General features: G+C 47.6%; 2 protein-coding genes across 2 annotated transcripts; one reads left to right on the top strand and one right to left on the bottom strand.

Annotated features, from left to right (window-relative positions):
- Positions 1-13,070: 13,070 nt before the first annotated feature.
- LOC139036960 (uncharacterized) lies at positions 13,071-14,505 on the bottom strand. The gene is made up of 4 exons (XM_070472808.1): positions 14,459-14,505; positions 14,242-14,347; positions 13,251-13,694; positions 13,071-13,127 (listed from the first exon to the last, which is right to left on the bottom strand). Exons 1-4 carry the CDS (start codon positions 14,503-14,505, stop codon positions 13,071-13,073), a joined length of 654 nt encoding a protein of 217 aa, XP_070328909.1.
- Positions 14,384-22,951, top strand: SOX11 (SRY-box transcription factor 11). Its single transcript, XM_020874705.2, has one exon. It carries the CDS (start codon positions 14,504-14,506, stop codon positions 15,869-15,871), a length of 1,368 nt encoding a protein of 455 aa, XP_020730364.2. The 5' UTR covers positions 14,384-14,503; the 3' UTR covers positions 15,872-22,951.
- Positions 22,952-23,819: the final 868 nt, after the last annotated feature.

The following is a 23,819-nucleotide window of genomic DNA, read 5'->3' as shown; positions in this document are numbered from 1 at the left end:
TTGTGACCGCAAGGGCTGTAGCCCACCAGGCTCCTCTATCCATGGGATTCTCCAGGCAAGAATACTGTAGTGGGTTGCCATTTCCTTCTCCAGGGGAATCTTCCCAAACCAAGGGTCAAATCTGTACCCCTGGAGTCTTCTGTGTTGGCATGTGGATTCTTTACCGTTGAGCTACCAGGGAAGCCAAGTTTCCTGGGGTTGCCCTAAGAAAACACCCCACACACGGAGTGGCTGGAAGCCATGGACCTGTGTGGATGTCCAGTTCCAGAGGCCTGAAGTCTGAGATCTGAAATCAAGGTGTGTGCAGGGTGGATTTCTTCTGAAAGTCAAGATTGGTGGTTTGTTCCAACATCTCTCTTTGGCTTGGGAATGGTGCTCTTCTCCCTGCGTCTTCACCATATCTTCCCCCGTCTGTGTCTGTGTTCACGCTCCCCCATTTCTCTACAAGCACCAGTCCCACTGGGTTGTTGTTGCTGTTCAGTCATTCACGTTCATGTCTGTTCATGTCTGACTCTTTGCCACCCATGGACTGCAGCATGCCAGGTTTCCCTGTCCTTCACTGTCTCCTGGAGTTTGCTCAAACTCATGTCCTTTGAGTTGGTGATGCAATCCAAATGTCTCATCCTCTGTTGCCCCCTTCTTCCCTGCCCTCAATCTTTCCCAGCATCAGGGTTTTTTCCAGTGGGTCAGCCCTTTCCATCAACTGGCCAAAGTATTAGAGCTTCAGCATCAGTCCTTCCAATGAATATTCAGGATTGATTTCCTTTAAGATTGACTGGTTTGATCTCTTGCTGTCCAAGGGACTCTCAAGAGTCTTCTCCAATACCACAGTTCAAAAACATCAATTCTTTGGTGCTCAGCCTTCTTTATAGTCCAACTCTCATATCCATACATGACTACTGGAAAAACCATAGCTTTGACTCTATGGACCTTTGTGGGCAAAGTGATGTCTCTGCTTTTTAATATGCTATCTAGGTTTGTCATAGATTTCCTTTCAAAGATCAAGCATCCTTTAATCGTGGCTGCAGTCACTGTCCACAGCTGGGGCCTATCCTAATAGCCACATTTTAATTTGATCAAATGCAAATACCCTTTATCCAGATACAGCCACACTCTGAGGTCCTGAGGGTTAGGACTTCAGTATATGAGTTTGGGGACCACAACTGATCTCCTGACAGTCAATTCTCTAGCCATTAAAAATTTCACATGTGAAATACATTCACCCCATCCCAACACCCCTCCCCCACCAAATCTTTGTCCATTACTACATTAACTCTAAGCCCCAAACTGTACTAAGTATCACATAAATTGCTGACTCAGTGGACTTGACTTTGAGCAAACTCTTGGACATGGTGAAGGACAGAGAAGCCTGGTGTGCTGCAGTCCATGAGGTCTCAAAGAGTCAGACATGACTTAGCAACTGAACAACAACAACAAATCAGGTATGAAGGAGATTGTATTTATGATTCATCCTGATGCAAATCCTTTTCCAGCTGTGAACCTGGGAAACCAGACAAGTGATCTGCTTAGCAAACACAGAGATGGAATGGGCATGGAGTAGACACCCTCATTCCAAAAAAGCAGCAGCCAGAAGGAAAATGTGGGTAACAGATCCCACTTAGCCAAAAGTCCAGCATGCACAGTCCCATTCAATTCAAAGGTTTGAGAAGGATCCTCTTTGCCCTGATGATTTGTCCTCCCTACCCTGCAGGGCCATCATCTTACTTTTGCCATCCTTTGGAGACTGTGTCTGGGAGCAGGCTGGCCAGCATCATGCCTGACATCCCCAGCTTGGGAGGGAATTCAGGAGAAACTGAGGCCATAGCTACTTGGGGTCTCCCAGTGTCTGGCTGGCTTCCCAGGTGGCACTAGTGGTAAAGAACCTGCCTGCCAATGCAGGAGACATGAGAGGCACAGGTTCGATCCCTGACTCAGGAAGATCCCCTGGAGAAGGGCAAGGCAACCCACTCCAATATTCTTGCCTGGAGAATCCCAAGGAGAAGAGGAGCCTGGTGGGCTCTAATCTATAGGGTCACAAAGAGTCGGACACAACTGAAACAACTTAATACAACATACTCAGTGTCTGGGGGTGCGGGTGGGTGGTGGGGTTGAGCCCTCTTGATGCGTCTATGAGTCAAAGGAGGTAGAAAAAGGAGGGTGGCTGGGGCTTCCTTGAAAGGACCGGCTCAGAGAGGGCTGTGCTCATGGTTGAGAGTGATGGAGCTTTCTCAGCGGAGAACAGCAGAGAAGGGATGCCAGAGATTGGGGGAAGGCATCCCACAACAGAGAATGCTGCTAGGCTGCCAGGAAGAGGATGTGGCCTCTGCAAAGGGTCCTGAGGACCAGACCCTGGAGCAGGTGGAAGAAGCATTACCCAGATTGAAGGAGAGGCACCCAAGTGTTAGCCCTGTGTGACTTTGATCTCTTTATCTGCTTTTCTATAATTCCACATTCCTACACCTTGAAGATATGGTATATTTGCTTCCAGACCATCAGAATAAAGCAAGTACTGCAAAGTCACACACATTTGGGGGCTTCCCTGGTGGCTCAGATGGTAAAGGATCTGCCTGCAATGCGGGAGACCTGGGTTCAGTCCCTGGGTCAGGAAGATCCTCTGGAGAAGGAAATGGAAACCCACTCCAATATTCTTGCCTGGAGAATTCCATGGACAGAGGAGCCTGGCGGGCTACAGTCCGTGGGGTCACAAAGAGTTGGACATGACTGAGCGACTTAACACCTTCACTTCACTTTCAGGGCATACAACAGTTACCTTTATAGGTTACTGCAGAATATTATGTAGAGTTCCCTGTGCTATACAGTAGGTCCTTGTGGATTATCTATTCTGTATATAGTAGTGAAACACCTTCACTTCATTTTCAGGGCATAAAATAGTTATCTTTATAGGTTACTGCAGAATATTGTGTAGAGTTCGCTGTGCTATATGGTAGGTCCTTGTGGATTATCTATTCTGTATACAGTAATGAGTATGTGTTAATCCTAAACTGCTAATTTCTCCTCCGCCTCACATCTCCCCTTTGGTAATCTACATGGAAAAGGATCTGAAAAAGAGGGCTTCCCTGCTGATTCAATGGTAAAGAATCCGCCTGCCAATGTAGGAGACACAGGTTCAATCCCTGGGCTGGGAAGATCCTATATGCTGCGCAGCCGCCAAGCCAGTGTACCACAGCTCTGGAGGAACGCGCTCGAAGCCCAGGAGCCGAAAATGCTGAGCCTGTGTGCTGTGACTACCGAAGCCTGCACACCCTGGAGCCCATGCTCTGCAACAAGAGAAGCCGCCTCGATGAAAAGCCTGAGCAGCACAACTGGAGAGTAGCCTCTGCTCGCTGAAAGTAGAGAAAATCCCACGCAGCAGTGAAGACCCGGCACTGCCAAAAATAAATAAACTGTAAAAGAAAAGAATCTGAAAAAGAATGAATATATGTATATGTATAACTGAAAGGCTTTGCTGTGTACCTGAAACTAACACAACATTATACACCCACTATCAACCAATTTTTTAAAAATTAGATTAAAATTTTTTTTAATTACACATTTTTCATTCCTATGTTTTTCCCTTTATATGAGTACCTATATGCAAGTGCACATGTATACATGAATGTATTTATTTATATTGATACTTTCCATGTCAATAAATACATATCTATATTATCTTTATCGGTTGTATAGTATCTCCATGATATGTATATACCATAGCTTTTTAAAAAACAAAATCAAGTAATAATTGATTTTAAAAGCTGTGTTTGCACTATACTGTAGTCTATTAAATGTGCAATAACATTATGTCTTAAAAAAAGTGCCGTTCATTGTTCAGTTGCTCACTCATGTCTGACTCTTTTCCACCCCAAGGACTGCAGCACCCCAGGCTTCCTTGTCCATCACCAACTCCTGGAGCTTGCTCAAACTCATGTCCATTGACGTGGTGATGCCATTCAACCATCCCATCCTCTGTTGTCCCCTTCTCCTCCCACCTTCAATTTTTCCCAGCATCAGGGTCTTTTCCAATGAGTCAGCTTCTTGCACCAGGTGGCCAAAGTATTGGAGCTTCAGCTTCAGCGTCAGTCCTTCCAATGAATATTCAGGCTTGATTCCCTTTAGGATTGACTGGTTTGATCTCCTTGCAGTTCAAGGGACTCAAGAGTCTTCTCTAGCACCACAGATCAAAAGCATCAATTCTTCGATGTTCAGTCTTCTTTATGTGCAGACCTTAATGTAAAAATAATGCTGCTGGGAAAATGGCACTGATAGATGAGCTCCATGAAGGATTGCTACAAACCTTCAGTTTGTGAAAAACACAGTTAATCTGTAAGCTGCAATAAGACAAGGATAGGCCTGTGTGCATTACCTTTAAATGGAAGAAGGAAAAACAATAAATACCATAAAGTACTGGAGTCACAATGAAGTGAGCATATTTAAAATACAATGAGTCTGCAAGTATCAGAAACATGATTTAAGAGAATAAAACCCAAGTTAATGTCCCCTGGTTTATGATTTATGTGAGAATGATGAGCTTAGTCATGTATAAACTATTAAGTGGTAAGAAGCAGGCAGGAAGTCATCAGGTCTGACTTGTCCGGTGCACGAGGAACCAATATCCAGGGTGGTGACAACCGGCCTGGAGGTCACACAGGTCATCACTGCCAGTGACGGAAAGGCAGCTCCCCCTGAGCCGGGATGCAGCTCCCCTGCCCAGCCCCTGCAGGTATCTCTCCAAGGGAAGGGGACACGCAGGTCCTCTCAATGCCCATCCTCTACCACCCCTGCCAGGAGACGCCCTCTATTCCACTTCTGCAGCAGACAGCTCCAGTGATGAGGAGCACAGGCAGGTGGGTTCCTGAATGCACTTTCCAAGGAGAGGGACTAAAGCCATCCCCTCCACTCCAGCTGTCTCACTCCACTTCTTGTCTGTGCTATGATTATTGAGAATTTGTACTGCCTGCAGCTCTGCCTATACCATGTGTGAGTGTTAGTCGCTCAGTCGTGTCAGGCTCTTTGCGACCACATGAACTGTAGCCCACCAGGCTCCTCTGTCCATAGAGTTTTCCAGGCAAGAATACTGGAGTGGCTTGCTATTCTGTTCTCCAGGGGATCTTCCTGACCCAGGGATCGAACCCACGTCTCCTGCCACTGCAGGCAGATTCTTTATCATCTGAGCCACCAGGGAAGCCTGCCTATACCATGGAGATCACACCAACACTATGAATGTTTCAAGGCCAAAGAAAAGAATCTCAGCTATAGCAAAGGAAAAAAAGATGCGACAGAAAAGGAGAGAGAGAGACTGTAAGAGAGACAGAAAGCATGCAGCAGTGCCTGGAGAGACAGTGAGACCAAGAGAGCAATCTATTCAGCAAGGGCCAGAAAAGAAAACAGCCGTAGACGCCTGAGTTCAGGAGTCAATTAAGGAAAGATTTAGCTGATTACGGGGCTCGTGGAGGGAGGGAGATGCCACACAGGCCACAGCTAAGTTGCATAGTCAGAGAGAGTCACGCTGGACTTCACCTCATCACATCCAGACTGGAGAACAGAGGTGTGGCATCATACACAACTGATGATCTCGCCTTCCCGGTCAGCCCCTGCAGGCATCTCCCTCCGCAGCTGCACCGGCTGCGTCCTGGAAATGGACAGGATGCTCACCTGCAAGACAGCCACTGACTCTGTCCCTTCCCCTGGGGAGACATTACCAAAAGTAATGACACAGCGTAGCTCTGGACACGGATGTTTTCTCTAAGACAAGATTAAGGCATATCACCCAAGGCAGTAACCATGTGTGAAGAACTCAGATTGGAGGAATTTTAAAACTGTCCTTTCAAAATTGTCCATCCATTGTATATTTTTCACACTTTATTTTACACTCCTATAAACATGCACACATACAACCATATACATCATCTTCCTGAGGGTGTAAGACAAGGAAGCTGATACAAAAGGGAGTGAATTCAGTCTTGGAGAGTAGCGGAAGGCAGACAGTGGTCCTTTCTCCTCTCCTTTCAGACCCAACTCCAGGCAGGCACTCAGGCGTGTGTGCCGCCCTTCTCTCTCTCTCTTTTGTTCAGACCTTAAAGGATCAGCATAATGTGCAGGAGCCATCTTCCTGCTCCCTCCCCACCTCTGTTTCCCTTCCTGGAGCTACAGGTCTGCAGCTGGAGAAGGCCCGCCCCTGAGAGCAGTCACTGTAACGGCTCTGCTGACACTAAAAACACGTGCTTTTAGGAAACAGTTATTCACCTTCTTTATAAAATCCCTGGGGTACCCAGTTGAATGCCTTTTCCAGAGCAGGTTCTCCAAAAAGAAAGAAAAACAGTTGGATTAATATACTTTAAATGAAAATAAAGTTTGTTTAAATTGCCAAAGAAATCAAGTTCTAGCAAATGCCTGGTTAATAGGACCCGTGTGAACATGTGAAAATGCTTTATCTGGAACCACAAGCATCCTTCCCCTAGTTAGCTTCACTTGAATTTGTGCAGAGTTTGGGTGTGCCGAGTTGCAGTGTAAAAAGTATTTTGTACAGCAGGTCCTCATCTAGATGCATCTGGAAGCCACTACCCTGTGCTAACTGCCCTAGCACTTCTCTGGGATCACGTTAACTGTGAAACAGATGAAGCTGGAGAGGCAGAAGGAGAAGACACTCACGTGCCTTAGTCGAATCGCAGAGGGGAGGGGACTTCGCTCAAGGGTGAAAGGCGTCCTGCACAGGAAGTTGGGAAAGCCCTGTGTCCAAATTTTGTGCCAGAAGGAACAGCCTGGCTACAGTGCAGGAACAGTGGACCCGGGGGTTTGGAGGCTGTGATCAAGTTCCACCCGAGTATGGAGGAGAACCTACACATGCACAGTGATGTGAGAAATGCGCATGATGGAATGGATTCAGAAGAGATTTAGAGTGAAAACCGAGCTTACTGGTGTATGTGAACATGTATGAAAACTCATCCACTCAGTGGATATTTACAGAATAACATGCCAGAAACTCTTTCAGACATTGGAGCATAAAATATTAGAATAATAACCATAATAACACTACAGGCATCTCAAAAAGCACAGGCTCTGTTCTAGACTCTTGTGTTTGACCATCACAACACTTCTGTAAGGTGGCTACTAATATCCCATTTTATAAATGAGGACACTGAAGCCCCGGAGGGGTGAAGTAACTTAGTTAAAAAACACTCTCAAGTGAATGAGAAGGCAAGCCACAGACTTGGGGGAAATGTCTGCAAAAGACACATGTGACAAACGATTGCTATCCAAGACATACAAAGCACTCTTAAAACTCAACAATAAGAAAATGAACAACCTGATTCAAAAATGAGCAGGAGACCTGAACAGACACCTCATCAGAGAAGACATCGTGATGTCAATTAAGCATATGAAAAATTGCTCCATATCATGTATCATCAGTTCAGTCAGTCGTGTCTGACTCCTTGTGACCCCATAGACTGCAGCATGCCAGGCTTCCCTATCCATCACCTACTCCCGGAGTTTGCTCAAACTCATGTCCATCAAGTCAGTGATGCCATCCAACCATCTCATCCTCTGTCGCCCCCTTCTCCTCCTGCCCCCAATCCCTCCCAGCCTCAGGGTCTTTTCCAATGAGTCGGCTCTAAGCATCAGGTGGCCAAAGTATTGTAGTTTCAACTTCAGCAACAGTCCTTCCAAAGAACACTCAGGACTGATTCCCTTTAGGATTGACTGGTTTGATCTCCTTGCAGTCCAAGGGATTCTCAAAAGTCTTCTACAACGTTACAGTTCAAAAGCATCAGTTCTTTAGCGCTCCGCTTTCTTTATGGTCCAACTCTCACATCCATACAGGACTGTTGAAAAAAACCATGGCTTTGACCAGACGGACCTTTGTTGGCAAAGTAATGTCTCTGCTTTTTAATATGTTATTTAGGTTAGTCATAGCTTTTCTTTCAAGGAGCAAGCATCTTTTAATTTCATGGCTGCAGTCATCATCTTCAGTGATTCAGGAGCTCAAGAAAATAATGTCTGTTACTGTTTCCATTGTTCCCCCATCTATTTGACGTGAAGTGATTGGACCAGATGTCATCAGGTAAATGCAAATTAAAACAACAGCAAGATACCACTACACACCTGTGAGATTGGTTAAAGTCCAAAACACTGACAACATCAAATGCTGGTGAGGATGGGGAGAAACAGCAACTCTCATTCATGGCTCATGGCAGTGCAAAATGGTAGCCGTTTTAAATATATTCTTACTATTTGATCCAGCAATCATGACCATTGGCCCTTATTCAAAAGAATCAAAGACTTATGTCCACACAAACCTCTCTGTAAACTTTTGTGTGCAAGCTTGCTAAGTTGCTTCATTTGTGTCTGACTCTCTGCAACCCTATGGACTGTAGCCTGCCAGGCTCCTCTGTCCATGGGATTCTTCAGGCAAGAATATTGCTCTCCTCTGGGAGATCTTCCCCACCCAGGGACTGAACGCGCATCTCCTTCATCTCTTGCACTGCAGGCAGATTCTTTCCCACTGAGCTACCAGGGAAGCCCCTATGAATTTTTATATCAGTTTTAGTCATAATTACCAAAACTTGGAAGCAACCAAGATAACCTTAAGTAAGTGAATGGATAAATACACTGTGGTACATTCATACAATGAAATATTAGTCACTGAGAAAAAGGAATAAGCTGTCAAGTCATGAAAAGACATGGAGGAACTTTATATGCCTGCCCCTGTGTGAAAGAATGCATTCTGAAATGGAAATGGTTACATACCATATGATTCCAATTATAACATATTCTGGAAAACAAAAACTATGAAGACAGTAAAAAGACAGCAGTTGCTGGGGGCTGGAGGGAGGAGAACGAGAAAGGTTTTTACAGTGAAACATCTGCAAGATACTGTAATATGGATACATGTCATTATCTCTTTGTTAAAACCTAAGGAAGTATGACTCCAAGAGCAAACTCTAATGCAAACTATGTATTTTGGGTGACTGTAGTGTGTCAGGGCAGGTCCATCACTTTAACTATCTGGTGGGGGATGTCCATAGTAGGGGAGGCTGCGCATGTGGGCAGACACAGAATATTGGGGAATCCTTTGTACTTTCCGCTCCATTTTGCTGTAAAGCTAAAACTGCTCTCAAAAAAGAGTCTTGTTTTTTTTTAAAAATAATACACAGCTCCTATGATGAATAAAAAAGACATTAATTTCAAATGCAGTTTATATAATTCTTCTGCTATTATTAAATAAAACTCAGGGAACTACATGATGAGATCCATCAGTTTAAGAAAAGATGCTGGAACCAGAATGTTCCATCCAAGACAGAATATTCTGAGCATTAGCTCTCAAAAAGTCAGTGTTTTTTAACTTCCAAAAGCACGGCCCTAATAGATGAATTTAGTGGGTTTTAGCCAACATTGCTTAAAGAAATAGTCTGAACTGTACATACTAAGGAGAGAGAATGATTTGACATCAATATTTGATATTGACACCTTGGTTTCTGTAGGGTGTGTACTGGCCACGATGTAAAATCGAGTTTTGTAAGTTTCAGAGTCCCCGTCCTATGCCAACCTGGCCGGGACTGCTCCTGCTTTAATGGAGCATTCTCTCTGGCTGGGTGATTCAGAGAATAAACAAGTGAGAATGCAAGAAAATTTTAACTTTAGAGGTGTGATGGGCCAAGCAGGGTATTGACAAGTCCTTGGCAGCCTGTTTCCTGGAGGAGGGGCACTGCACCTGAGGTCTGAATGCAGTGAATGCTCCACATGCAGACATCTGGTGATGGGAAAGTTTCAGGTGGGTAGGACAATGCCAAGGCAAAGCGTCATGAGAAGAATGAGGTGATTTTGAGAGGGAGGCGGGAGTCTGATCATGCTGACTTGTGGAATTCTTTTGAGACAGAAATCATCACCTTATAAAGATCTCAGTGTTTAAGTAAGTGTATCGAGTAATGATTCTGAGATGGTGTCCACATTCTATTTTAGTGAACGTGTATGTCCTGGTAACCAACATTCCACTAGGGGCTTCCTTTGTGGCTCAGACGGTAAAAAATCTGCCTGCAATGCAGGAGACCTGGGTTAGATCCCTCCGTCGGGAAGTTCTCCTGGAGAAGGGAATGGCTACCTACTCCAGTATTCTTGCCTGGAGAATTCCATGGACAGAGGAGTCTGTTGGGCTACTGTCCGTAGGGTCACAAAGAGTTGGATACGACTGAGCGACTAAACATGATGTTGTGGTTAAGTTTCACCAAGGGAGGGAATATATGAAAATCAGCAGTGAAGAGCACTGTGAGTGTGTGTGTGTGTGCATGCGTGTGCATGTGCCTGGAAATTAGGGTGAGTTCAATTTATATGCAGCTTCCCAGGTGGCACTAGTGGTAAAGAACCCGCCTGCCAATGCAGGAGACATAGAGATGTGGTTTTGATCCCTGGGTTGGTAAGATCCCCTGGAGGAGGAAATGGCAACCCACTCCAGTACCCTTGCCTGGAGAATCCCAGGGACAGAGGAGGCTGGCGGGCTACGGTCCATGGGGTTGCACAGATTCGGACACAGCTGAGCGCCTTAGTGCACTCACACACACCATAGCTGAGGGACACACAAAAGGGAGGCCCCGTAAATGGAAGATATTCAGATCCAAACTCAGGATTTAGGTCTGATGTAGATGAATCAGAAGGGCCAAGGACTCACCTTAGGAGAGCAGGACCTCCATGCAGAAAAGGGAAGAGCCGTTCTGCACAGCACGCTGTCAGCGGTGGAGACACGCATGGAGAGGACTACGTCTAAAAATGGCATGTTCCTTTCAGTGAATCGGGTATTCACGCGGTGATATTTTTAGTGTGTTATTTACTTAGCAAAATGTTTCTTCTTCAAAGGAAAGAGGAATATGTCATACTCATCCTAATTGCGTTTTTGTTGAGAGATTCTGTAGCATACCTTACCCTCTTATACAACAGTTCTTATACATTTTTCAATAAAGATCCAATAAACACAGAAAATAGTCATTTATAGCTCTGATGATCAAAAATAAATCTTAAGTCTCTGAACATTAAGTATATACCCAGCAATGTTTATTCTTAGAAAGAAGATTGCATCCCTCACTTCTAAACAAGTGCATACATAGGTGGATGTACAAACAAATAGGACATGCATATTCACTATTAAAAGAGAACACAGGTGCATCTGATCCTGAGGTAAATTCAGTGGTTTAAAAAAATAGCAGACAGATTTCTGTTTTACCAAATTAGACTTCTAAGAGGTGTATCATTAGAGAAGGCCACAGTTTTCAGTAGCCTAAAATTCTTCTAAATACTTGAGTACTGCTGGTGTTGCAAACCTCCATTTTTCATGAGTAAATACTCTTCCTGTGAGAAATGTGCAGGTCTCAAACATGTTCCCATTTATTTTTTTTAAATGATATACTTATTTAAGAAACAAACAGAAAGCATCGAGAGGTTATTTAATTTTATTTTCTTTTCCTCGATCCTAGTCCTCAGTAAATTAGCTAACATTGAATGTGCAGGGTGGATCCATGTTACAAAACAGCAGTCTAGTTAATCCCCCTGAAAACTGTCTTGCCTTGCCTATGGCGGGGAGGGCGAAATCTGCTCTTCCACATTCCTGTGCGCACCAGCAACGCCCCCCTCCCCATGTCTGTTTACTGAAAGACTCCTCGAATCACAGGGCTTTCTCTCACCCACTCATCTCTACTTATCATTCCCAGTCCTCTTTGCCTAATAACAAACCCCCTTCCTCCAGCTTTATCTTCCCCCAAAATGGCCATCTTTGCACAGAAATTACACTTGTTATTTGAAAGAGTACATTTTACCTTACATTTCCTCTAAGATCACCACACTGTAAGAATAAATCCTATTATTTTACAGCCCTCACATAATTCTCATTCTAAAAGTAACCTTAATTTTTTTAAAAAAATTGAAAAAAAAAATAAATGCTTTAAGAATATGAATGCGGCTTACTTGTATATTCCCAAGGATAGATTTTAGGAGTCTCTGTAACAAAGGCAAAGAGAAACGGGAAAATAAAAGCCCAAAATGTTTTCATGTAAAATATTAAGTAAGAAGTTAAACCTGATTTTTTGCTATTCAGTGAAAAATGTACATAAATATTGAATTTGCAAAGATTTCCCAAATGCATTCTCTTTCTAAAATGCTAGGTGCCCGCCTAATTTGCCTGAAAATATTGCAAGGACCTAAATTATTCCAAGCCCTCCAGCCGAAGTGTGGGGTTGCAGCAGGGGCAGGGTCACCACCAAGGCCACCCCACCCTCCTGTGATGCTCCCAACGACGGGAATAGTTGAGAAACCTGTGAGGCTAGAGAAACACAAGATGCAGTGCGTGACTTTGAGGGGGGCGGGGAGATGAATTTCCACACATTGCTTTGGGTTTCAGACATCTCCAGATTTCAGGTTAACCCATAAGAATGACTGTCAATTCTTTCGGTCCCTCTGGCCCTTTAAAAAATAAACTGCCAGTCTTATTGGCCTGAATATCACAAGTATTTGATGCAGTGTTTTTTTGTTTTTTCTTTAGGATGGACGAAGCGGGGAGGGTATGGCCATGATGATTAAAAAAAAAAAGCATCTGTGAAAAAATGGTACCCTGTTACTAAAGACGTCAGAAAAGCTGCAATGCTTAGGTAATGCAGTCTTTTTCTCGCAGACAGAGCACCTGAAAAGAAGCAGGTTTGGCTAATTTTACTAGTCTTAAGCAGCTGACTTTTCTTGTGAAATCCTCTGGGCGTTATCTCGGGAACTGTTCAAAGTTGCCAGCTCCCAACGCCGGAGAGGGTGTGAAGACCGAGATGACGACAGAGACTGGAAAAGAAGCGGCGGTGTCCTCCTAATTGCGCCCAGAATATCCAGGGATGGTTAACAGGGACCAAACGCACGCACACACACAAAGAAACACGGCTTCGGATGGAGCGGCGCGAGACAGACGGGAGCGGGCTGGGACATCAGCTTGGCCTGCGCGCCGCGTTCCGGTCCTCCGGGCGGTCGGTCCCACCTTTCCACGGGAAAAGGAAATATTTCGACTTGAAACTCGGGGTGCTCCCGTTTTCTCTTGGGTCTGGGTTATTCAGCTACACTAACGAGTGATCCAGAAGGCGTGCTAGCTCTCGCTCGATTTCAGGATGAGGCTGCTCGGGGGGGGGGGGGGGGGGCGAGACAGGGGGGAGGGGACAAAGAGGAAGGGGAGAGGGGACGCCGCGGGGTGGGGGGGCGGCGCGCGGCAGGGCTGGGCCGCAGCTCTGCGTCCGTACAGTGTTTGGAACCAGCCCGGGGAAGGGGCCCGATCGCGGGCCAAAGGACCGGCCCGGCCGAGCCCCACGGACCGTTACTCCGGCCTCCGCCGGGGGCCGGGACGCAGAGGGGCCGCCAAAAGCGCACCGTGCGGCGCGTCCCAACGCGGGGAGGAGGGGAGACAGCCGCGGAGAAAGGGCCAAACTGAAAGCGCCAACCGGAGCGGGGGGCTCCCGCCGGCCGGGTTTTAAAGGGATGTCTCGGCCTTGGAGAAAGGGAGAGAAAGGAGGGGAGCGCCCACGTGCCCGGGGAAGGCGGTTGTGTCCAAGCGCCACCTGCCGTCGGCCGGGGGGCTCGGCGGGCTCCCGCGCCCCTCGGGGGAGCAGCAGCAGCGGCGCCCCCCCCGCCCCGGGCCAGACCGCCGACCCCCGCCTCCGCCCGCCTGGTCTGTGCGCGTGCCCGGGCTGCGCACGCGGAGAGGGAGCGCGCCTGGCCGGCTCACCCCGACCGGCCTCCGCGGTGGGCGGGTGGCGGGGGGCCGGGCACAAAGGGGCACCGGGCCCCTCCCGGGACCCGGTGTGCTCGGGTCGCTCCGACGCTGGGGCTGGCCCGGTTCGGCCCTCCCGCGGGGACGGGCGCGGCTCCCGAGCGTTCCGGGGAGGCGGGCGCCTCGGTGCACACACGCGGATTTTTTTTTTTAAAGAACACTTTCCGAGACCTGCCTCCTCCCCCTCCCCCTCCCCCACCCCAGCTTTGCAGCCCGGGGGCGGGGACGGGGCGGAGCCACCAAGTTAATCAAGGCGGCGGGGCGGGGCCGGCCCCGGCCATTGGCTGGCCCGCGGGGTGACGTCACCCCGATGACACCCTGATAACTAGTTGGGAGAGAGCCCTCAACTTTTTGCAGAAGGAGCGCGCGCGCGCCTGGGAGTTGCTCGGGGTCCGGCGCTCGCGGCGGGAGCCAGGAGCCGGAGAGAAAGAGAGAGAGAGAGAGAGAGAGGGTCCCCGGGCTACTCCGACCACCGCCGCAGCCGCCGCCGCCGCCTCCTCCTCTCGCGTCGCGGGCCGCAGCTGCCCCGCGCGCGGGCGGCCCCGAGTCGCCGCAGCCGCTGTGTGCAGACTGGAAGGGGGGGGCGGGGGGGAGGGGGGGAGCCGCGGACGCGGGGTGCCCAGGACTTCGCAACTTGCCCGGGAAGGTGGAGGGCCGAGCGGGGGAGGGGGAGCCCCGCACGAGACAGAGCGGCCCGGGTGGGAGCGCCCAGCCCCGCCGCGGATCATGGTGCAGCAGGCCGAGAGCTTGGAAGCGGAGAGCAACCTGCCCCGGGAGGCGCTGGACACGGAGGAGGGCGAATTCATGGCTTGCAGCCCGGTGGCCCTGGACGAGAGCGACCCGGACTGGTGCAAAACGGCGTCGGGCCACATCAAGCGGCCGATGAACGCGTTCATGGTGTGGTCCAAGATCGAGCGCAGGAAGATCATGGAGCAGTCGCCGGACATGCACAACGCCGAGATCTCCAAGAGGCTGGGCAAGCGCTGGAAAATGCTGAAGGACAGCGAGAAGATCCCGTTCATTCGGGAGGCGGAGCGGCTGCGGCTTAAGCACATGGCCGACTACCCCGACTACAAGTACCGGCCCCGGAAAAAGCCTAAGATGGACCCGTCGGCCAAGCCCAGCGCCGGCCAGAGCCCGGAGAAGAGCGCGGCGGGCGGCGGCGGCGGCGGCGGGAGCGCGGGCGCGGGCGGCGGCGGCGCCAAGACCTCCAAGGGTTCGAGCAAGAAATGCGGCAAGCTCAAGGCCCCCGCGGCCCCGGCGGCTGGCGGCGCCAAGGCGGGCGCGGGCAAGGCGGCGCAGCCCGGGGACGGCGGCGGCGCGGGCGACGACTACGTGCTGGGCAGCCTGCGCGTGAGCGGCGCGGGCAAGACGGTCAAGTGCGTATTCCTGGACGACGACGAGGACGAAGAGGACGACGAGGACGAGCTGCAGCTGCGGATCAAGCAGGAGGCGGACGAGGACGACGACGAGCCGCCGCCGCACGCGCAGCTCCTGCAGCCGCCGGGCCAGCAGCCGCCGCCGCCGCCGCTGCTGAGACGCTACAGCGTCGCCAAAGTGCCCGCCAGCCCCACGCTGAGCAGCGCGGCCGAGTCTCCCGAGGGCGCGAGCCTGTACGACGAGGTGCGGGCCGGAGCGGCCTCGGGCGCGGGGGGCGGCAGCCGCCTCTACTACAGCTTCAAGAACATCACCAAGCAGCACCCGCCGCCGCTGGCGCAGCCCGCGCTGTCGCCCGCATCCGCGCGCTCCGTGTCCACCTCCTCCTCGTCCTCCTCGTCCAGCGGCGGCGGCGCCGGCGGCGGCAGCAGCAGCAGCAGCAGCAGCAGCGGCGGCGAGGACGCCGACGACCTGATGTTCGACCTGAGCTTGAATTTCTCCCAAAGCGCGCACGGCGCCGGCGACCAGCAGCTGGGGGGCGGCGCGGCGGCCGGGAACCTGTCCCTGTCGCTGGTGGATAAGGATTTGGATTCGTTCAGCGAGGGCAGCCTGGGCTCCCACTTCGAGTTCCCCGACTACTGCACGCCCGAGTTGAGCGAGATGATCGCGGGGGACTGGCTGGAGGCGAACTTCTCCGACCTGGTGTTCACGTATTGAGAGGAGGGGTGGGGTGGGGGCGCCCCGTTCTCGCTCTTTTTTCTCTGGCGGGTGCAGAGCAGGGTTCCTTGGGAGGAAGTCGTGGTGGTCGTGATGATGCTGATGATGATACAAGGTTTTGGTGTCGACGGTGATGGCGGTAGGGTGGAGGGGCGAGAAGAAGATGCTGATGTTGATACGATGTCGTGACACAAATTGGAAAGATGCTGAAAATTTTGGTGGAGTTAAAAGTGAAATGAGTAGTTTTTGAAACATTTTTCCTGTCCTTTTTTTGTCGTCCCCCCCCCCCCCCCCCAACCTCCCCTCCCTTCCTTGATCGTGTCTCAAGGTAGTTTCATACCTAGTCTGGAGTTGTGATCCCCCCCCCCCCACCTCAAATGTGTTTTTGTAATTACTGTTTCTTTTTTCTGAAATTCGCGATGGCAACAAAGGTGGAGGGGACGGGGCGGGGGAGGGGAGCGAGGACCCGCTCCGGAAGGCGCTGTTTGAAGCTTGTTGGTCTTTGAAGTCTGGAAGACGCCTGCAGAGGACCCTTTGGCAGCACAACTAGGGAGTTGGTTGGAGATTTTATTTTATTTTTTTTTTCTTAAGAGATCTTAAAGAACTGGTGATTTTTTTTAAAAAAAAAATACAAACACAAAAACAAAAAAGGGACCATGGCAAATTTTTTAATTTAATTTTATTTTTTTGGAGGGAGAAAACTGATGTCTTCTATGCATCCGATTCTTAACAAAACTGCAGGGAGCTTGAAAAAATGCAGACTGTACAAACGCTTACAAAAAAAAAACTGTGAACTGACTTAAGATCAGAGTTTACTTTTCAGATCAAATTGTTTATGGTTTTACAAATGTGATTTCTACTTGCCAACTTTTGTTTTTGTAACTTGTTCCCTTATACCTCCTTGATTGAATACCAGGCAGCCTAGACCTCAGTACAAAAGGTATTGAAACATTTTTGATACATAACAGACCTCAGTCTTTTTTAAAAATTAATATATTTTCAGGCGTATTTTTGTACAGTGAAAAGGGAACATTCTTGCTGTGTTTTTTCAGTAAGACTTTCAGGCACTTCTTCCCTTTTGATTTCTTTTTTTCCTCTTTTATTTTTATTTTTTTTTTTTTTTTAGCATGCAAGTATGTTGGTACGTTATGTCCTGGTTTAAAAAGGATTAAAAGTTTAAAATAATCCTTGCATCTAAAGGCCTTGTGGTTTAAAAAAAAAAAAGCAAACTTTTTGTACAGCTATAGTAGAGATTTGTTCAATATTTGTAGGTAAAGATTTATTGAAAACGGTGATATAGACCTCAGAGCTGTTATCTTAGTTTAAAGATTGTATATGTACTGTACTATAGTAGGACTTTATGTATCTCATACGCTGTGATATGTGGATGGGGCCCCAGATGGAAGGTTTGAAACTGGATTCTCGATTTTTAGCAAAAAGAAAAAGGCACATAGTTTAAAAAGTTTCTCATTTTGTGCAATATAATCTAAATAAAGTACAGACCATCTGCATATTTTGTAGCAAATGGTGGCAAAGCAGACTCAATGCACTGTCGACATCATTGCCTGTTTTTTTTTTTTTGTTTTTGTTTTTGTTTTTTTGGTGCTGGAAGTCTGTATCTTGACAATTTTAATAAATCAGCTGGAACTGATAGAAACTCGCATCGCCCATAGTCTCTATGGAAGTCCTACTGGCGGTGGTGTTGTCGCAGGGCATTCAGAGACAAGGCCCTTGTGCGCGCGGGTGGGAAGGTGGCCGAAGGGAATCCCATATTCCCCGGGCTTCGGCTGGAAGTGCTCAATGGCTGGCCAATTTCTCGCTTTTCTTTTTTTCGGTGGCTGGTTAGGAAAACCTGGGGGGGAGGATTCTTTTCTCTCGGCCTTCCCTTCCCTCCCCCCTCTGCAACCCCATTTCCTTTCTCACCTCCTCCGCGACTCCCACCCTCCTCTCCCTGCCCATCCGGGCGGCGGGCGTCGCGGGCACCCGGCCGGGTGGGGCGGGCCGGGCGGGGGTCAGCCTTCTCGGCGAGGGGCCGCGTCGGGGCTGCGAGTCGCGGTGACCGGCGCCTTTGGGTGACCAGCGCTGAGAGCGCGCGGATGCCCGCCGTTCTCCCTCCTTAAGAGGCGGGGAACAGCCGTTTCCAGTTTTGAATCCCCCCCCCTCCCCTTTGACGCTGCATGTCTGCCTGTGCGCTGGTGGGAAGCGCTGCTACCGTTCTGGACCGCGAGCGGTGACCGGTGCTGGGGCGTGGTGGTCGTTGTTCAGTCTCTTTTCGGCGTCGCCGGGAGAACGGAGCGCGGCGGGCCCGAGGCGGAGGGAGGAGCGCGCGGAAGGCTGGCCCAGGGCGGCGGGAGGAACGGGGCACGGCCACCGGAGAGACTGTGCGGGAGGAGCCGGCGTGGCGGGTGGGGGGTGCGTGCGGTAACCGAGGGCGCCTGGGCGGCGGCCGGGAATCTCAAAGATGGGGCCCCGGGTCCTGGGCGCCAGGCTTTCTCCGCGCGAATGTCGCGCGCGCTTCGGCGCCGCGCCCTGGGGCCTGGAGACGCGCGGGAAGACCCGCACTGGGGCCGTGAGGCCGCCGAACTGCGGGGATGAGCGGGAAAGCCCACCCGGGCCCCCGGCTCCCGGGTTGCGCGCCGGCTCCAGGGCTGTCCCGGAGGTAGGCCGGGGGCGGAGTGGGCTCCTAGGTGGTTGGGCTCCTGCTGAGTTCTCCATACTGGGCACTGTTTGCTTGGCCCGTCGACTCTCGTTTTCCCATACACGGCCGCCTGTGTCACGGAGCCCTCGTGGCGGGCCCGGGCTGGCAAGCGCCGCCCGGCACGCGCGCCCCTGGCCTTGCGCCCTTTCGGTGCCTTCGGCCCGTCTTTCCCCGGGGGCCGCGCCGAGGGAGGCAGGGAGGCTGCGCGGAGGCCGCGCTGGGGCCCGAGCGCCAACCTCAAGCTCTGCATCCGAGAGAGCCGGCGCCTGCAGTGGGGGAGGTTTGCAGTGGCTCACTGAAACTCGGTGCAAAATCACCACGACTTTCTTGGTCACCTGCTGCAATGATTTACCAAGGTTTGGTCTTTTTTATTGAGATGCTGGCGAGACTAAAGGGCAGTCCACTCATTGCCGGGAGCTGCTAGGCCAGGGGCGCGTGGGTACCCTTCCAACCTGGCTTCCCTCTCCCCTGCCTCTAGGGCTCCGTCCCTGCCTGCTTGGCCTCCTCCGGCCTCCCTCCTCTTCTCGGCGAGTCTCCACCCCGGCCCCCACCCCCCTTGCGAAACCAGCAAGCTTTGACCATAGACGACACATTTCTTTTCTGTGGCTGTTTCATTTCTAGGAATCAATCATCAGATTTCCGTAGAACACTTGGGAGGAGAAAGGGCTGAGGGTTTTAAATAACAAGGTTTCAATATTAGAACTGGATCTCTGGAATTGTTTACCTTCCCACCCCCGTTCCCCACTCCCAAATGATAAGACTGATGTAGTCGTTGGTGGGACATTTATTCTAGCCACGAGTAATTGAACCAGCGGTTTACAATTGACGCTTCTCTGTGCTGGGAATTTTACATGGTGGCCATCTGCTGCAGTTCTGAAATTTGTTGAAAACACAAACCCATTCATAAGACTGAGTCGATGTACTTGGAAAACCTGAAAACTTTGCATGTATTTTATGTTTCAATCATAGATGAATCGGACATTTTCTGTGGTGAGGTTAGAGACTTTGCAGTAGTAACATGTAATGATTTGGCTTCAGAATGGAAAAGCATAGTCTGGATGAAAATTTTCAAAAAGCTATGTAGCCTAAGTTCTTGATAGTAAAAGAAGAAAAAAAACAAAACAAAAAAGATGATCGGCGATCTAAAATTAAAAACCTGTTAGAACTCAGGACAGGCGCTTGAATGCGCTTTTAACAATATTTAAGGCTGTTTTGATGAATGCATTGTGAAAATCATTCTTAATGAATTCTTTATTGAATGTCTAAAACATAATATAATACACAAGGTATTCTTGCCACTGGATAGTCTTCAATAAAAGTTTAATTGCATTTTTTTGGTCTCTTAAATAAGTCTTATTTTGAACTAAGCATTGACAGAATATTTTTAAATAGTAAGGGGGGAGGGGGGGAGGGATGCCTAGTGCACTGCAGCTTAGTCAGTGGGTATCCTGCTGTTTGTAAGTTGTTCACAGATTTAGGATGGCATTTTACTAAGATTTCCATCTTAAAGAACTTGAACCAGCATTCTCTTATTAATTCTTTAAACTGTGGAAATAATCTTCCAGTTTTTACACTCTGATATGCATCCTTTTATTAAAAATATATAATGCTAATGAAGGCAGTGTATTTAAACTGTGCTTTGCAAATATTCTGTATGTTATGAATGACTACAGTCACAGGGCAAATTATTTGTTAGATCCTTTGGGGGGGGGGAAATCATTAAAACCATTTTGAACAGAGATGTTTCATTTTAATGTTAATCGAGAGGAAGTGATTTAAATATGCATGCATATAGCAGTCAGGACCACTTAGGGTTTTTTTTTGTTTGTTTTTTTTCCCCCTTTTCTTTTCTTTGAGAAAGAAAGACTTAAACAACAAGACTTGTTTTTCCCTTCTCTGGGAGTTGGATCCAGAGTCATTTGCTATTGGTACACTTTGAGAAACTTACACTTGTTTTTCTCTTTAGAATTTAAATGACTTTTGAAAGTAATCTGAGAAATAAAGCAAATAAGTTGCTCTCTTTTAAAGTAGTCATTCAATATAAATATATTATATCAATCTTAACTTTTTTATTCTCTGATATGATTAATAATATGTATATTCTTACTTTTTCTTCTAATGGGCATATGTATCCTTGTGAACACTTTATAGAGAGGTTTTCTTGGACTCTCCCATTTATAGAATCTTTATACTCTTTTACTGTGGTCCCCTGCTTTTAACAGATTTCTGAGGCCAATATATTTGTGCTTTTTTCTTATGTAGGATGACCAGCGAAAATAGTTTACTGAGTTGTCAATTTTATCAGTAGATAAGAAACTTTCTTTATTACAGCTTCAGGGAAGATTTTTCAGGATATTTCTCAGTTATTGTAAGGGCCAAATTTTATAAAATTTCATTAGGAATGTCAGTTTCAAATACCCTTTGTATAGCCTAGGCCTGTAGGAATACCAAGACTGAGCCTTATGTATCTAACACGGGAATTCACAAGCTCCCAAAGTAACCGTCTCCATCTGCTGACTCTTACACGTGCTTTTCAGCCGTCTGGCTTATTTTAATCATTGGTCCTTTTTCACTGTTCATTTACTGGATTTTTTTCTGCCACACCCCCTTTCATTTGATGATCTGGCAAAGTCTGCTCTTTGATAACTCATTTTTCTTCCCCCTTTTTGTGGGGCCCTCATTTTCAATCACAATAAAGATTAAACACAATTTCTTAAACTCAGTTCTCCCATTTTACGTTGCTACTGGCTTTTTTCTTGAATCCTAACATAGCTTTTTTTTTTTCTTTTTTTCACTGTAGTTACTTTTTTAGCACTACCTATATCAACTAGCTGCCTAATTAGTTTTATCTCTTCCATGTGGATGCAGTGAGTTTTTAAGAGAATTTCACAAACAAGTAGTTTTTTAGTGAACTTAAACAGAATTTTAAAGGAGACCTATTTTTATACTCAATAAAAGCACAAAAGTGCAGAAAGTATACAATGGCTTACAAAGGGAAACATAAGTTCATAATGTTCCATGTATAAAAGTAATAATTTTATTTGGTAGAGATACTCCGAGAAGATTCAATACCTCTGCCAGTGCACAGACAGGACTGTTTTACATGACACGGGAAATTCTGTTGCAAATGGATCACTTCTCTGTAGAGAAAACAAACCACTAAGAGCAATATGGTCAAGCGGAGATGTGTTTTGACATGAGCGATCGGTGAATTGAGACAACCTGGATGGGCAGACGTGAGGCTTCCTTCTCAATGTTTGATCAAGCTTCTTTTACTTAGTCACATAGACGTGGATTTTCTCTGCTGTGAAAATGACACAACAGAACAGTATGACAAGCTGTTGAAAAATGCGTAAAAACAAAATTCACTCTAGGGTCCTTGAAGTGACTTCAATGATGACCTTATTTTATTAGACCTATTATATTTCCTCATTATATTAAAAAAAAAAAACGCCACTGGAAATATTGCTAATATGCAACCTAAAGAATTTTGATCAAATAGATATTGACAAAGGGCCCTCTTGACACATTTCTTCATCCAGCTTCTATTCAGAAACACAGTGCCCTTGGATCACATCGGGCAAAACGTTCTATGCCATTACCCTTGATTTCCCATTTTGTCTATTTTTACTCTTGTACATATGTGGTGGGTTTAAGAGTCTTTGGCATTTGTTCCATGACACCCTTTTCTGGAACAGACTGTTATAGGATGGAGCCTACGGTTCCAATATGGGGCTCCTAGTGGTGGCCCAACAGCGCTCCCTGGAGGCCACCAGATCGGGGCCACCTGACATCCAGAGCAGTTTCCAGCAGGACGCTGCCCAAGTCTGTATTTTCAGAGCCACTCCAGGTTTGGGAGCAGGAAAGCGGGGGGAAAAAAAAACACAAAAAACCCTTTTGTTTAGAAGTCTGAGTGGTTTGCGGGGGTGGGGGGGGGACCTTTTTTAGAGTTTGCATGCCAGCGCACGACCAGAGGCTGTGAAACAGAGGGGCCCGCTCCCCGAGGCCGGCGCTGGAGGAGGATGTCCGATAGCACTAAGGGGAAAAGAAAATGCATGGCGAAGTCTTGTCTTCTGTACCCTGTCTAGCATGCAGAGTTTCGTGTGTTAAAACGGTGTATGACATTGCTGTATCAAAGTTGTAAAATTAAGCATTATTTATTGAAAACTATGTATTTTTTTGTAAAAACCTGATCACATAGAGCATATCAGTGGCTGTGCTTGGCGTTTCGATGGAACCAGCTTCTCGCCCCACCCCCTTGGTATGCAGCGCTATTGCTCAGGGTTGAAAATAGTATACCCCAATGTCGCTTTTGCAAGAGTTTTTCACAGAGGAATACATTTGTTCAAAAGACTCTAATAAAATTGTGTGATTGATCTGCACTTGTGGTTTTCATGTGGCTTTTTTCCTGTTTTGCATCTTGATAACTACTGTTCAGTTTCTAAAGTATGGTCCTGCATACTGATACTGTGGACAGGTTCTGAAAAGTTCTGAGTGTCAGCCCAGAGAGGAACAGGCCCCCAGAAATGCTTTGGGCAGGTTTGAGAGCTGCTGATGTTGCGAATAAGCATGGTAATAATGTCTTGAGATTTTTAACTGGTCAATTGAGTGAGTCAAAACGTAGACTGTAGAAGGGTAGATGGACGTGTGTTGTCAGAAATGCTTGAAGTAGAAAATGAAGGAAGATTATCAGGGGCAGTTGCTGCTGTTGAATTCAATACCAGCAAACTCCATTTCTCTGTGTCTTTTTCTTTTCTATAACAATTTACAGCGTAAATGTATTTTGACATAGAAATCATTCTGTATTGAGATTCTTGATATAAAATACTTTTATGGAAGCCTGTAAGTGATCCTTGGAACTATTACCAGATTTTTTAAAAGATGTGTTTACATGGTGAGTGTTTGTTGTATATTAAATTTGCTTTTGTAGAAATGTTTGTGTTGTATTGTAACAAATTTTCAAGTGCACAATTAACACAACCACACATGAGTGCTTAATTACAGCAGCTTTCAGTACAAACCAAAGGACAAATAACCGAGTTATCTATGGCAACTCAGTCTTATCATTAGATAATATAGTCAGTGTTTTCACTTCATGAATATCCTAGGATGTTTTTCACTTTGGTAGAATTTTATTTTATTTATATTTTAAAGGGAACAAACAAACAAAAATAGACCCTGTATGAATGATACCTGGCATAAACATTCCTTGCAATTAATTACTAAAGGATCCTGAATGTGTTTCAAATT

The sequence above is a fragment of the Odocoileus virginianus genome, chromosome 2 (genome assembly GCF_023699985.2).
Source record: "Odocoileus virginianus isolate 20LAN1187 ecotype Illinois chromosome 2, Ovbor_1.2, whole genome shotgun sequence".
In the NCBI taxonomy this organism is placed as follows: domain Eukaryota; kingdom Metazoa; phylum Chordata; class Mammalia; order Artiodactyla; family Cervidae; genus Odocoileus; species Odocoileus virginianus.
Note: the sequence above shows the minus strand (reverse complement) of the source record. Positions and strands in the feature narration are given on the sequence as shown.

Bases quoted from the DNA above. Each gene is read 5' to 3' on its own strand.
- LOC139036960 (XM_070472808.1), bottom strand. From the start codon at position 14,505: ATGATCCGCGGCGGGGCTGGGCGCTCCCACCCGGGCCGCTCTGTCTC. The intron at 13,695-14,241 runs GTAGCCCGGGGA...CCGCGTGCGCAG, and splicing joins CGGCTGCGGCGGTGGTCGGA to CCCGGGCACGCGCACAGACC. The intron at 13,128-13,250 runs GTACGGACGCAG...CCCCCCGAGCAG, and splicing joins CCGGGCTGGTTCCAAACACT to CCTCATCCTGAAATCGAGCG.
- SOX11 (XM_020874705.2), top strand. From the start codon at position 14,504: ATGGTGCAGCAGGCCGAGAGCTTGGAAGCGGAGAGCAACCTGCCCCGG.